This window comes from Clarias gariepinus, chromosome 8 (assembly GCF_024256425.1).
Source record: "Clarias gariepinus isolate MV-2021 ecotype Netherlands chromosome 8, CGAR_prim_01v2, whole genome shotgun sequence".
NCBI lineage: Eukaryota > Metazoa > Chordata > Actinopteri > Siluriformes > Clariidae > Clarias > Clarias gariepinus.
This window is the reverse complement of record NC_071107.1, coordinates 24372499-24388478: the sequence shown is the minus strand read 5'-3', so window position 1 is coordinate 24388478 and position 15980 is coordinate 24372499. Positions and strand designations below refer to the sequence as shown.

Sequence of the window (15980 nt, the reverse complement as noted above, 5' to 3'; positions counted from 1 at the left end):
CTCTGGTACATTCTGTACTAACCTGCTGGAGATGTGTAATCATTTACTCTGACTTAGTCTAATCTAGCGTGATTCATTCAGACTGACCCGGTTTCTTTCACTTCGTGCAGTTTTAAAAATTGCTGTTTAAATCAAAGCACCATTATATATAGTCATAACAAACATTTATAAATAATATAAATTCCAAATGTATAATTGTCTATTAATTATTTCCTTTATGTATGTACAAAGACGATGCCAGTGGTTTCTAATTCCACAGCTGGCTCTAACACACTGTTCGCCTGGAATCCACACACTATTGCTCAAACAGTGAAGAGAAAAATAAAACAAACCATGTGAAGGAATGTGGCAATGTTTCCCCTGTTAAGCAATCCCATACTGCCCCCTAAAGGGGCTACATGTTCTTTTTCCTTAAAAAAAAAAAAAAAAAGTCTTAGTCTGCCACCTATTGGCCAAGCCTGCAACATGAGCTGCTATCGTGCATAGATCTTGTATAGGAAGTAGGGAACCATTTGGGATTCAGCCGCCATTACCCCCCTACCCCCTTACACATCCCTCCTCACCCGTGTGGATGTAAAGAGGTCAGTTATTTTGGACTCTTCCCAAGCATTACATCACTGTACAGTAAGGGAACATTTACTAATGTAGCCGTGAAAGCAATCCAGCTGTCTACACACATGCCAGCCACCAGTCTGCTGTTTAGTGCCAATTGCATAACATCCTACACAGAAGGGGCTGGCTGAACTAGTTCTTTTTCTGGGAACTGTGTTAAAAGGTCCATCTAATTTTTTAGGGGAAAAAAAATTACAGCATTGACTGTCCAAACAACACAAATGTGTAAAAGTGCATAACATAAATAAATTTAAAAAATGTCAATGTTTGGAGTTCTGTTATAGCCTGTGTGTGTTCTCAGTTTTTATATGTTACACAAAACAAATAGTTGCTCATCTTTGTAAAACTAGTAGAACCCAACAGCCTACACATGCATACAAATGTGCACAAGTCATAGTAAAACTCAATTTTTATTTTGATTAAAAAAAAAAAAAACTGTTCCAAAAGGGCCATTCTTGCACATTGTTCACTTATTTAACATGCAAAACTGAGCAACATTGTTTACACTCGAGCTGGGTTGGTCTTGCAGAAGTAAAACTACTATAGCTTTAAAGAGGAAATTATGAAATATTCCTGATATGTATACACAGGTCACAGAGTCGATGCATTTCTATGACATGACTTGGCTTCTGGGGACCCAAACAATAACTCAGACAGTGTAAGCAGTCTAAGGTAATTTAAAATTCCCTAATTTTTATTTTCATTTCAATTTACTAGAAGAGGAATCTGAAACACTTCTGCTTCTCAGCCAGAGTCTGTTTTTCCCCTTATTGTTGCCAGCACATTTTGAGCGAGTGTTGCCCGCTCGTTTAGCAGAGTTAACTTCGCATGCTCTACGGTGGCAGAAAACTGAGGGAGCACAGGGAGGGAGTTCATTGCCTGTTGGGCTGAGTCAGCATAAGCACAAGCTAGGGCGGACAAACGGTCAAGCTCTGCTGGGCACAAAGTGGGTGAGTCTGATGCTGTGAAGAGAGCGCACAGGTGTCTGTGTAGCAACCGTGCCCACTGCAAAGGCTCCGCCCACAAGTTCAGTTCTCCCTTCTCGAAAAGGAACTCCTCATCCTGTTTGAGATTGAGCAAAGAAAAGGATCTTTGTGTTGTCATGATGCAAAAAAATATTCTATAAGCAAAATTCGATAATATTCTCCTAAACAAAAGTGTTTGTTAAATTCATGATTTAACTATGTGCGTCCTTACCAAGTCAAGTGTTTTCCCAATGCCTAGCTCTTCCTGGTTATCTCCCAACAGCCATTCTATCAAGGTTATCATGCCAATTGCCACCTGGTCCCACACCTGGAATAGCTGGCACAGAATTCCCACTCCCATCTGCAACGCAACAGGGGGAGAAATGGCTCCTTGGGCAAGACCTGGAAGAAGAGGTATGAAGAGAAAGATCAGAGAATGGAGGTCAAGTGCTGAATCCTGATACTCTCTGATTTTCTCCAAAAATTATAGGTTACACTAAGCCAGTAGGCCCTTGATGATTCTGGTATATAGCTGACGATCAGGGAAAAAAAAAGTGTCATGTGGGAGACAAATATGGTAATCTTTATTTTTGAGAAGGAAACTGATAGGTTATAGCAGAAACTTTGGTTGAAGACTTTGAAGATGCAAATGGCTCATTACTAGAGACATTAATAGCTAGGCGTCTGGACGAGCATAACATGGGACAGGGCATCACACTGGACATTTGTTTCGTCCTAGCTTGCTAATGAATTAGGGATTTATCTATTTTTATTATTCATTTGTTCAAGTCAAGTGGAAGCATAGGTTATTAATAAAAATAGCTCCAGTCTTTCACTTGCCAGGTTAAAGGAGAACTATAAGAAACTAGATGTTGGTTGCTGAGTTCCTTACTCATCTTTAGACTGTGGGATCCTGTCTCAGTTGGCAATGTAACATATTCAGAGACCCAAATGATTACCATAAACACTTGTGGGGAAAAAGTACTTTGAGGTTAGCCATAGGCAGACCTGTTAAAACCATGTCTGCAGAAAACGAAAGAACAAAATGAAAAAGGACTCATGATAAGAGAAGTGAGAGAAGAGATTCAAAGGGTGTGTGCCTTATCTAAAGCAATAGACAAACTCCTGTCACGTCTTGACTTTTAATGACCCCAGTTGTCCATGCTTCAAAGGGCTCTCTGTGGCTATGTGAGAGTGAGTCACAGTGAGTTTGTTTTGCTTTTCTGCCTTCTCTTTACGCTCCTTCCCCTGCAGCCAGTGTCCAAATGACTTCCATGGTCGACAGTCACAGAGACCTGCCAGTCAAAAACTAGAGGCTAGAGGAGAGCATAACGACATCCTAACGACCGTGACACCCTCCCCCACAAGCATGCTGGGAAAGTACTGCTGGGCAGAGTGCATATCTCCTTTCCTTCCAGAAACTGAGCAGCTGTAAAAGGGGGGGGGGGGGGGGGTGTTGTAGACATGTAGAAAGCTTTTGATTGTACACTACTAGTGCTGATGTAAAGAGCCAAGCAAGAATGAGACAGGCTTTTCTCTCAGCAATATGATGGGACAGCCCATCTCTGGCCAGGCCAGCCTCTGATGCTATTTATCCCTAGGGATTTGTGATGGGAAGTGTCGGCCTATAGAGCTGGAAACGTGCCAGGCCTGAACACGCCATCATCCAGGCATTAAGGGCATAATAGGAAACTCAAGCTGCTTTCCATTTCGGCCCTTTTCTGTGGTTTCACACTTCAGTAACGTGATTTCCCAACCTCTCCTCGGCTTACAAAACGCCCCCGCTCTCATGGTTCTGCATTTCTGTTTTTATATCTTTTGTTTACGAGGCCTTAGTAGTCTCTTCTGTACACAGGCATGATTATTTGGGAACCTTATGTTTAGGTGTAATCCACAGGTGACGGTTTCTCTATTCCAGGAACGAGATGACAACATGACAAAGCTGAACTCGATTTGTAATGAGGTGGTCAAACAGAACATGAGAGAAATACAAAAGTAAAAGAGTGACTCAAACAGGGTTTTCTGATTACATTCAATACATTAATAAACAACAGTTCATATTTCTAGGAATGTGCACCTCATTTCTGGCTTTTATTACACATCACTTGCTTTCTTAAGCATAAAACAATATGTAATAATTAATAAGTCACTCAGTTAGATTGAATGATGCTATATGATTAGGTAATAGTTGATCTGAAAGCAAGACTGGATGGAATCAGGTTTAATCCTGAACACAGTGAAACAGGTTCCAGCGTCCTTGAGTTTAAAAAAAAAAAAAAAAAACTTGTTTTGGAGGAACTTTGTGCGGCCGCTTGAACTTACAGCCGAGCTGAGATTCCAGCAGAAAGCTTAATTCCCGTAATCGCAAAGAGGCAGAGGACTGGAACTAATTAAAAAAAAACTTTTTGAGTAACAAGAGAGGGGCTTTGGTGTGCGGCGAATTCAGGATGTGAGGCGCTGCAGCTGGCCGAGTGTCGGGTGTCTGTCCATGGAAAGGAGGGGTAAGAAAGGAGGGAGTGTTTGTCTGGAATGGCATTGAAATCAGAGACATCCACAGCACAGAATGTGTCAGCGTGTTCCGAGGCGGCCTGTGTACGTTTTTGTGTGAACATGAAAACGTGAGTTTACACACACACACACGTACAACCAACATTAATTAAGAATGCACAGAAAAAACTCTCTTTTTCCTCTTTTCACTTCGATTCAGACATTAAAGGTGGAATCCCAGAGCCTGTTATTTGTACATTTCGCACAATACAGGCATGATGACATTACAAGACTTACAATACAAATACAGCTTCAAACAAGGAAGTGTAATATAACTGCTGTAACTTTGTTGACTAAAGTGTTTTGGAAGAAGTGAACACAATGTGGCATTCTTTTTCTCATGTCTAGTGTGTGCACACTCTCACTGAGTTTCAAACAGCATGGAAATGTAGGTGTGCAAGCTTGAGGAAAGGAAGTGTGGGTGTGAAACAGAGCGGTATCAAGGTGAGAAAAATAACAAATTTTACAGCTTTGACTTCCTCCAGAGACCTACGGGAACAGAAACCTGGGTAGTGCGCAAAACACAAACACATCTTTGCTAAAGACAACTCCTAATATTAGAAGATTGTGAATGGCATAAATTAGAAGTGTATTTGGTATTATGTAAATCAAAACACTTATGTTATATGTTCATACTATCACATTAACAATTAATGGGGTTGGCAAATACCCAGCCATTCTTTTGTTGTGATCAAGTAATTTTTTTTAAAGAATAATTTGAATGTCACATGACTAAAGTTTCATTTATTCTTAAACGTAACTTTTGGAACGGTAGAAGATCCCCCGATCAGGACATCTGCATCAGAAGACATCGTCTCGCGTCGACACTTCAATGCAAACTCCAAACTCACTGTTAGACAGTTTACACCTTCACCTGTCTAAAAAGAGTGCCACCCATGTGTGCTCAAGTTAAAAGGCCTTGTTTATGAGTACATGACTGAAACACCTTAAGTGCAAGGAAACTACAAAGACCAATTTTCGCTTGGCCAGTTCCTGAGCGTTTGGGAGCAGAGGAATCGCATCTACAGTCAAATGACTGCCAAATAGATCCACATGTCCTGTTCAGCCTTTAGCCAGACAAGGCAGCTGTTGTTTTACTAGACAGATAATCCAATGATAAGTTCAGATGTGTTTTTGGGGGGCATTTATGACTATAATAAAGGCTAGAACAGACGGACAGTATTGTTAAAATTATTTTATTAGCAGCTCTAAAGTTTCTTTAACCTTTAATGCATTCTCAATATTTATCGGGGAGCCAAGAACAACATAGACAACTTGGGTAACACTGGCTAAAGAGGCTAAGGCTTTTTAAAATCCATTTCGAAATACTGGACTGGAATGTTAAACTTGGACATGTTGATGGGAAAAACAACTTTCCCATTCAGTCATTACTAAAGCAATAACCTTGCATTCAAATAGTTTGAATAGAATTAAGAATTATTCTTGCTTATGACTAGAAACGGTTAATGCAGCGGAACGAGGGAAGATCAGGGGTTATAATAAGCTCATGAGTTTAGAAGTTCAAACTCATCTGTGAATTTACTGATGCGTGTTGCAGCCACAACACAAATTAATTATTAGTGCACCATCATGCCTATTATAATCAGACAACATGTGCTTTATTAAAACAAATTCAAAAAAAGAGAGTCGGCCCTGGACACTTCCAAATGGTTAAACATGTTCATCTTTCCTATGAAACAATCTGATCTCTTTTATTTTGATGTTCTCAGACTTATCTCCCAAAAAGCTGAAAAACATTTGGCTGTACTTTAAACAAGTAACAGAACAGTAAGTGGCAGTAACTTGTTTAATTTGATAAACTGCATGTGGAGAATACAAAGCACAGGATAGCAGTTAAGCTTGGTCTCTAAACACTGCTCTGTCTATCACAACTATTTCAAGGATATTACACCTCGTTCAGCTACGGCTCTCTGGCTAACACCAACTGACCTCCCCCATTTATAAAAAACAAAAACAAAAGAAAAAACAGGTGTTTGTAAAAGGTGTGTGAAATTGCTCAACATGCTGCAGACAGACATCCCGGCACGGACAGGGTTTTTGATGTGACCGATCTGTGAAACCGGGTCGTTCCTGCTCTCTGCATCTCCAAGTCTGACACCTTTATTTCAAAGCCCTGAGCCTGCTGGACCTCCTCCTTTCTTCCACACCTCTGTTCTTTTGCTGTCAAGGGAGGCTGTAAAAAGAAACTGGCACCTCCCCACCCCCTGCTAAAAAAACATCAACCCCCATCCGAGTTCTGTGCTATTAATACTGCATCTACAGAAACTGGACCCTCCTACCTACTTCCAAGACTTTTAAGTACTCAATATTGTGTGTGTGTGTTTACATATACTTTTTCATGTGTACCTGTGGTGATAAGATGTGCTGGCAAGTGACAGATGAAGTCAGCAGCTTTGTTTCTTACGTCCTGGTCCTCGTCCTGCAGTAAGGTAAAGAGACTACGCCATAGTGCCAGGGTGTGGGTGATACCTGCCACACATACACAAACAGACACATGTACTCAGAGCATTTTTCATATCCACTGGCACACAGATTCCCAAGAATGGACAGGCACGTACCCATATGCAGTTTGGCAGAGGTCAAGAGGGTGGGTGTGACCTTCACCAGCACCTCTGCCGCAGCCTGTTTGACCTCGATTGGCTGCTCCTCACTACAGTCCTGGGTCACCAGCGCCACCCAGCGGGTGGCGTGAGCCTCTACAATCTTAACAGGGTCCCCCTGTACACAGAACATGCAGGGTTTATCTTGTGTATGTATTATATTTAGAATGCAATTTTTAATAATTTTCTATTATACTATTATGCGTTTGAGTGATGGTGACGTTTCATTGGAAATGCGCAGACAGATGATGACAATAATAATCCTATTTAATAAATCCACCCGATATGATGTATTCTGTGTGGTATTGTGAGTTGCAGTGATACTTAACTGCCCAAGTAAATAAGGTTTACTCACAGCTGCACGTTCCACATCACCTAACACCTAGCAGCTAATCGCCTAAAGACTGTTCACAAACATCTCAATGACTTGCATCAACACAAACAGCTCCCAACAAAAAACTCTGAGGAACCCCAATGGTCCAATCTGTCCAGAGACAGCTCACAAAACCTTCTGTTCATATATTGTGTACGAATAAACAAAGCACATATAAATAAAAAATAAGAAAGGTCATGGTAATTGGTACATTCAATTTAATTTAGCTTGCAGTTGATTAAAATAAAAAATCTATTAATAATATAAGAAGATTTTCAAGATTCATTCATTTAAAAGTGATTTACAATACATAAGTTCTGAACATTCATTTATGCCCTCAATACTTTAGTGCTCCTTTACTTATTACTCCATTAGTGTAGGATGGCATAGCGGTGATAAGCCTGTGGCACTGCTGATGCGTTATTAAATGAAAAGGTTGCTTTAATGGCAGCCTTCGGCTCATCTGTATTATTGATTCAGGTGTTTTTCACCTCCTTCTTGACAATACCTCACAGATTCTATACAAGTTTAGGTTAGGTGTGCTGGCTTGCCAATAAAGTGCAGTAATATCATCGTCAGCAAACCATTTATTAGTAGATTTGGAACTATGGGAAGGTGGTAAGTGGTGCTGGAAAAATAAATCTCTATAAAGCTTATCAGCAGACGTACACTATCGTTCAAAAGTTTGGGGTTACTTGCAAATGTCTTTGTTTTTGTTTAGTGATTCCTTTTTTTTCATTATACAACAAAACTGGGGATTTTAAAACTATAAAATAACATGGAATTAGGTAATTACGTAACAACAACAAAAACAACAGTTGTTATTTTATGACACAGAGGTCAGCCTTTCTGTAATAGTTCTTGCAAGATCAGTATTGTCAAGTGCATTTGCAAAATCCATCAAGCACCATAATGAAACTGGCTCTCATAAAGGCCATCCCAGGAGGGGTGAGACCAAAACCAACCTCTGATGCAGATGAAAAGTTAATTTAGAGTTATCAGCCTGAAAAATGACCATTCAGATTAGAGGCGTTATGAAGTCTTTACAGAGCATAGGTAGCAGACACATCTCAATATTAACTGTTCAAAGGAGATTAATGAATTTTTTTGGACGCCTTCAGCATTCCTTTACAATGTAGAAAGAAATAAAAATCAGGAACGATCATGGAGTTAGAAAGTGACCCCAAACTTTTGAACGGCAGTGTAAGTTTTAAGCACTCTAAAATCTCCTGGTACATCCGCTGCATTAACTTTGGACTCAGCAGCAGGTGACATGACACCCCAAATCATCATTGACTGTGGAAACTACACACTGGACTTCAAGCAACTTGGATCCTGTACCTCTACTCTCTTTCTCCATACTCTGAAACCTTAATTTCCAAATTAAATGCAAAATTGTCTTTCATGTGAAAACAAGACTAAGCAGCGGTCCAGTTTTTTTTCTCCTCAACCTAGGCAAGACGTTTCAGACACTGCCTCTGATTCATGAGTGGCTTGATACTATGTATGCAACAACTGTACAACATTTCCTAAAGATGTCTATACATGGTGGCTCTTGATGCAATGACTCCAGTCTCACTCCACTCCTTGTGAAGCGATCCCAAGTTGGATGAGCTTTGCTTGACAATCTTCTCAAGACCGGAGTCATCCCTGCTGATTGTGCACCTTTCCTCACCACACTTTTCCGTTCTATTAATCTTTCCACGAATATGCTTCGATACGGCAGTCTGTGAAAAGCCAGTTCTTTCAGTGATGACCTGTGGCTTATCCTCCTAGTGGTAAATGATTCGCCATAAATAGTAATTAACTCAAACTCGAAATAGAGATCCTAGATTTTGTGTTTTAATGAGCTGTTAAACATTATAATCCAAATTAAAACAAAAAGGCTTAAAATATTTCACTTTGTGTAACGAATCTAGACTGTAAAAGTTTTACTTAATTAATAGAACTAATTTAAATATTAAAGATGATGTACATAAAATTCTTTTGTTTTTGAGCCGTATTTTGCATTGTGCCTATTTTTTAAATTTGTGCCTATGAGTCTAAATATGATGTACACGAAAGAAGTTCAGCCTTAAAGCAACTCATACAATTCCTCACTATACTTTAGTAGAACTATAGCTGTAAATTATGGTCTCAGACAACCAGGGGAAAAAAAAAAACTTCTTGGAAATGCATTTGACCTAAGAATGTTGCAGGCATCGTGGATGTGACTAAGCAACACATTATTTTAGTCGCAAACTGGGTTACTTCATGACTCTAACAATATAGTTATTGGAATATTATGTTATGCATGTCCTAGATCTAAGTGAATTCAGACTTGTTAAACATAACAGGAAGAAGCTTATGGAAAGAATCACCGAATAATATCTGTGGGGTGCAGTGTTTTTCTAACACAATTGAACTAATATATATATATATACACACATACATACATATACACACTCAGCAAAAAAGGTAACGTCCCATTTTTAGGACTGTGTATTTCAACAATAATGTTGTAAAAATCCAAATAACTTTACAGATCTTCATCATAAAGGATTTAAACAATGTTTTACATGCATGTTCAATTAACCATAATCAATTAATTAACATGCTCCTGTGGAATGGTCGTTAAAACTTAACAGCTTACAGTAAGGAGGCAATTAAGGTCAAAGTTCTAAAAACGCAGGACACTAAAGAGACTTGTTTACCGACTGTGAAAAACACCCAAAGAAAGATGACCAGGGTCCCTGCTCATCAGCGTGAACGTGCATTAGGCATTCTGCAGGGAGGCATGAGGACTGCTGATGTGACTAGGGCAATAAATTGCCATGTCCGCACTGTGAGACGCCTAAGACAGCGCTACGGGGAGACAGGAAGGACAGCTGATCATCCTCGCAGTGGAAGACCACGTGTAACACCACCTGCACAGGATCGGTACATCCAAACATCACACCTGCGTGACAGGTACAGGATGGCCAGAACAACTGCCCGAGTCACACCAGGAACACACAATCCCTCCATCAGTGCTCAGACTGTCCTCAATAGGCAGTCCATGAGGAGGAGATGCACTGCAGTACTTCAAGCAGCTGGTGGCCACACCAGATACTGACTGGTACTTTTGATTTTGAGCCTCCCTTCATTCAGGGACACACTGTGAAACATTTTTAGTTTATGTCTTATGGTGTTGACTCTTTTAGTGTTCATACAAATATTTACACATTAAGTTTACTGAAAGTAAAAACAGTAGAATGTCAGAGGATGTTTTTTTTTTGCTGAGTATATATATATATATATATATATATATATATATATATATATATATATATATATATATACACACACAGCAAAAAAAAAAAATATATATATATATATATATATATATAATTGCCGCACACTTTAGGCCCCTTAGTGCCAATTGGGCATCGTTTAAATGCCACGGGCTACCTGAGCATTATTTCTAACCATGTCCATCCCTTTATGACCACCATGCACCCATTCTCTGATGGCTACTTCCAGCAGGATAATGCACCATGTCACAAAGCTCGAATCATTTCATATTTGTTTCTTGAACAAGACAATGCGTTCACTGTACTAAAATGGCCCTCACAGTCACCAGATCTCAACCCAATAAAGCATCTTTGGGATGTGGTCAAACGGGAGCTTCGTGCCCTGGATGTGCATCCCATGACTCTCCATTAACTGCAAGATGCTATCCTATCAATATGGGCAAACATTTCTGGAGAATGCTTTCAGCACCATGTTGAATCAATGCCATGTAGAATTAAGGCAGTTCTAAATGCGAAAGGGAGTCAAACACCGTATTAGTATGGTTTTAGTAATAATCCTTTAGGCGAGTGTGTGTGTGTGTGTGTATATATATATATATATATATATATATATATATATATATATAAATATGAATAATAAACTATGCAAGTCCTTATGTTTACAGTTAAAATATTGCATATTGCATGTGAAATAAATACAACAGCGCTGTTAAACACTAGGTGTGGATCAATTTTTTTATACCAGCAGGGCTCTAAGAGTAGTTTCGTCTGCATCATGAAATATTTATAGTCGGAATAAAGCTTCATATTGAGGTGCTAATTTCAATGTAAATCATTTATATGGTGAATTTTTATAGTGAGTAGACTTTAACATTTATTAAAGTCTTCTCAGCCAGGATGCAGGAGTATGTATGTTCCAATTTTTCTGTAACAAGCACATTTTTTATATCTTATTAACCTCACAAGAGCAAGAAAGTGTGGCTGGTGTTTATATAAAATTAATGTAAAATCTGCTATAGATAATGTCATATAGAATTCAAGCAGCGTCTAGTCCTCCGATGACCGCACGTCCTTCCCACACAATGGCCCTCTCTTTCTTTTCCTCAGTCCCTCCTTCCTTCCCACTTGTCTTCCTTACCAACGGCATTTTTTTGGCCAGGTGCACCACCAGTCCAGAGGCCAAGGAGAGGGCAGCACAATGTAGCTCCAAGCTAAAACACAAACACACACAGGTAAATCATTATATCTTTCCATACAAGAGGTTATGCAATGCTACAACATGGTATGCAAAGTCTGTTAACGTACAGTAAATAAACAAACAAGCACCACATTGATACTTCCACACACAGTGGTTATGTTTATTGAAAGCACCAAGACCACTTCGGAGCAGTCACAAATGTGGCCTTTCACAAAACCGCCCGCGTCATAAAACAGGTGGGACACAACCATGCGCTCATCTACAGAGCGCTTGAACTAAAACTCCCCCAGCAAATGTGCAGTTACACAACGCCTCAGAATGTAACGCGAGTCAAAGGACAAGTGTGCGGCAACATTACACAATCACGCTCACAGTGCCAGTACTATGCTGTTGCTTAATCACAGAGCAACTGCCGCACTCCAAAATACAGGCGTCGTGTCACAGAGAACAACAATGCCACCAAGTCCATTTCTCAACAGTGATCAGGCCAAGGGGTGCTTCGGCTTTAGACAGAAAGGCCTTTTGTAATTTTATACTGCAGGGTGTGTGTTCATTCATACAGACCTGAAATGGGACGGTGCCTGTAGGTCAGACTCGAGGTCCCTTCAACCATCTACTACATACAGACACACACAGACACACACAGACACACACAGACACACACCTGTTGCCAGGTGCATGACCCAAAGATTCACTCACACAAGCAATCCCATTTACACACATATGCACAGGCATGTAGATATGAACACACACCCTTACAGAAACAGGCGGATCTTTTTGTGCAAGCGCATGCAGATAACCACAGGTACACAAGGCACATGGAGGTAGCCAAGAGACTGAAAACGGTGAAAATCAATATCCTTCATGCTCTATCTCGGCTGTGAATGGATGATTGGCGTATACAGGGGAGCTGCTTACCACAGGCATGTGTGGTCTCTTTTATGGTAGAAGCCCACATCTGAAACCATTGCGCCCTTCCTCCCTGGGAGCAGACTATGAACGACCTTCTGCCACCACTGTGGTCATACCCACAACCCTAACCGCTGCTATTCATCAGGATCGGGTGTTCTTCAAGACAGAACTAAGTAGGCCGGTGGGTTTTTGCTGTCGGTGGAAATCTTTGCTGGGAGTGGCTAATGCAAAGCTAGCCAAAAATGTTCTCACCACTGGCTGATTTTTGACCACACTGTTAACATTGAATAAAATGTTGAGTCAGAGTTGGACATTGGTCAAACTGTCACCTGTATGTGGAGGTCTCTGCTACAGAGAGGAGGTAGTCTAGTGCCTTGTCGTCAGTTAGGCATATACCGTCGTCTTGCCATGGCAGGATGGAGGACAGTGGGAGGACTGAGAGAAGCTGCAGAATCTGAGGGAAAGACAAAAACAATTTAAAGTGGGAAAAAAGCTGACTGACAACATAACGTACAAATTCAAGTGTTTAATGTTAATTGGGTACAAGAATGATAATTATAGGGTGGATAGGGGGTATGTGAAGTGTCCATAGTACATGTAAAATTCTACGAAGGGCCATGGTGGCTCATAAGTTAAGGTCGATTAAAGACCAGGAGTTTAGTCCCCATCACAACCAAGCTGTCCCTGTTGGGGCATTATGCCAAGCCTAAAGAGTCATCCAAGTGAATAATATAATGTAATGTAATATAATAAAATATAATAACTATTTACTGTGCTGTAATGTATATGTGACAAATAAAGGCCTTCTCTCTCTCTCTCTCTCTTTAAAATATCTCTAACAAATTAGAAAGATTCAGAACTGCTGAGAACAGGAAATTAAATCAACACCAATTCAATTCAAGAATTTACTGGAGATCTTATCTGCTGGATAAATATACAGTTTACTTTGTTTGATCCTAGTTGGCATCCTAGTAACTACTGGTCTCACCACCTAGACCTGCTTGTCTGCTTAATTTTTTGTATGTACCTGCCACTGTTTTTATTCATTATGTTTGTACAATTCCATAGCTGGTGTTTAGGAAATGGTCATGACCATCACTGCGGGCTGTCTTTTTCTCTTGTTCTTGCTTTGGTACAGTGCAGACAAAAGTTTAGCAGTGTTTTCCCTTTCTTTCTTTGTCCTCCACATTTCCAAAAGTCAAACACATCTGTTTTCAGACCCAGCTGTGTCTATCTTTACGTATACACACAAAAGAAGGCTCTGATGTATAGCGCTTCTTGCAAAAAAATTTTTCTCTTTCTTGTACTGTATATCCTTCGTTGATGATGTTTTCAGGAGTATCTTTTTTTGACTTTTTTTAATTAGTCTCATTACCAAATCGTTTTCCTATGGCCACACAGCTGTTTAGTTTCAATTCAAATTTAGTTCTTATCACACTGCGCGTATGGAAATGCTCCCACTTTCACCATGTGTTCATGTGAAAAGTTCTTAGCCCAGTTCCAGTAATTTCAAATCACAGTTGGTATCTTTGCTTGATGCAGCCCAATAGTTTGACCCATTTGAAATAGTGACTTTTTTTTTTTTTTTTTAAAGCCGGGCAGCATATATAAAAAAAATGCACCGTACAACCCCAACAACTGCCTTTACTTCTGCTTGTACTGTATATGACGGGTCACGGAGCAGGCAAGGACATGCTGACTTCCATTACTCACATTGAGCTGATGAGAACTGGTGCATGAAGGTGTTGTTAGAACTTTAGGTTTATGCCTATCTTTAATGGCTGCTTTTCAAAATTAACAAAAATGGCATAAACCTTTTTTAAATAGGGTTTACTAGTCTTTGGTCCAAAGTCTTTGGCCTAAAAGGAGTAAAAAATTGTTATTATCATTTTTTCAGGAAACTATTTTAAAAATCAATTAATTAAAATAATGTAAACTAGTTACATCTACATGGACATTATTTATTCAAACTGAGTGAAATCCTTCTGATTAAAGCTTACACTTAACTATTTACATGGACACTAATCTGAAGTGTGTCTACATGTTCAAAGCATTAAACTAAATCTTTTGCTTTGACACAAAGTGTTTGTCTGTTGTGTGTGTAATCTGGAGAAAATCTAATAGAAGTAGTAGTACTGTTCTTTAACTTTGAAGTTAGGCTGCACATATTTTCAGACTTTCTGATGGTGAGCTAATCCGTGACCTTCCCTCAGACAGACTCGGTGGATTAAAAAGACTGACGGGAGAGACTTGTTCTCAGGGAGAATACTAAGAGCAAAATTTCCGCCTTTGAAACTATATTATATTACCCCTACATGGGGCAAGAGATGACAAGAGAAAAACAATTGGATCAAGTGTTTACATGGCCAATATTTACTTATTGAATGGATGATTAAAGGTTTACACCACCCGTCTTACTAACTCTGGCTGAGAGTTGTCTAACTGAGGTGTTTACATGCGTTTTATTCCAACTGGTTTATTATTCCTATTATTAGTGGAATATTAGGGTCCATGTAAACACACCTACTGCTAAATAGGTAAATAATTCTTTAGCCTGTATTGCTATAGGAAATTTAAATAGAGCTATCAGTAGGAAATAGGAGCAACTTGTTAAACTACATTATTGGTAAGTGAGCTTTTAGAGTAAAATTACCTACCACCATCACCTTACAACTGATGTATATTAAATTCTTCAAGTTTAAGTATATATATTAATTATGGAATATAATGGGAACGGAAAAAAATTAAATTAACAGACAATAACACTAAAACTGGCCTGAAACTAAATTCAAAGAAATTTTATTAAAGCAATTCAATATTTTAAAAACAAACAGCCTACTTTCCTTACTGTATTTTTCATACAAGTCATTCAAGCAGTCTTTCACAGCCCACATAAGCTGGCTAATGTAGAACACACATGGCTCATAAGCATTGTCAGCAAAAAAAAAAAAAAAAATAGCACGAGGTCTTGTATTGCTACAGAAAACCTCCTGACTGTTAAACCCATATGAGTGAAACACTCATCCCAGTGTTCCTCTTCCTGCTTTACTTCCCAGAATGCTTTAGTGGCACAGAGGGCTCACCATAGAAACTAGGCCAGAGCAAGTCCCTTTAGCAAGTGGGAGCAGTTTCACAGCAGCCTTTTAAACATTAACTGATGGCCAATAAAACACACAGCAGCGCACATACACATATGGTAAACACGCATGCATGCACACACCATGTGTGTGCAGGGACATGTGGATGCACACATGCTTTAAGCTGCTCTGATGCTTGTGTATAAGGATAACAGCAGAGCGGAATAATAGAGGGGTTATGAAAAACTGAAATAGGACACTTTTTAATAAACACCTCACCATTGTCTCCTTACCTTATATGTGGCATGTTTGCACACACTACATGACCTGTGTAAAGCTGTCTCTCATTCATAAACAGCCACATAATCTGAAGACCTCTTTACAGTACATACAGCGAGCTAGA

General features: G+C 39.5%; 1 protein-coding gene across 2 annotated transcripts in view; it reads right to left on the bottom strand.

Annotated features, from left to right (window-relative positions):
* Positions 1-1003: 1003 nt before the first annotated feature.
* thada (THADA armadillo repeat containing) overlaps positions 1004-15980 on the bottom strand; it is a 147606-nt gene continuing 132629 nt past the window's right edge. For both annotated transcript variants that reach the window (XM_053502003.1, XM_053502004.1), the window contains exons 33-38: positions 12830-12954; positions 11529-11601; positions 6704-6863; positions 6492-6614; positions 1810-1979; positions 1004-1674 (exon numbers count right to left, since the gene is read on the bottom strand). In XM_053502003.1, the coding sequence (XP_053357978.1) occupies positions 1357-1674; positions 1810-1979; positions 6492-6614; positions 6704-6863; positions 11529-11601; positions 12830-12954 (969 nt within the window). In that variant the 3' untranslated portion in view covers positions 1004-1356. The remainder of the gene's footprint in view (positions 1675-1809; positions 1980-6491; positions 6615-6703; positions 6864-11528; positions 11602-12829; positions 12955-15980) is intronic.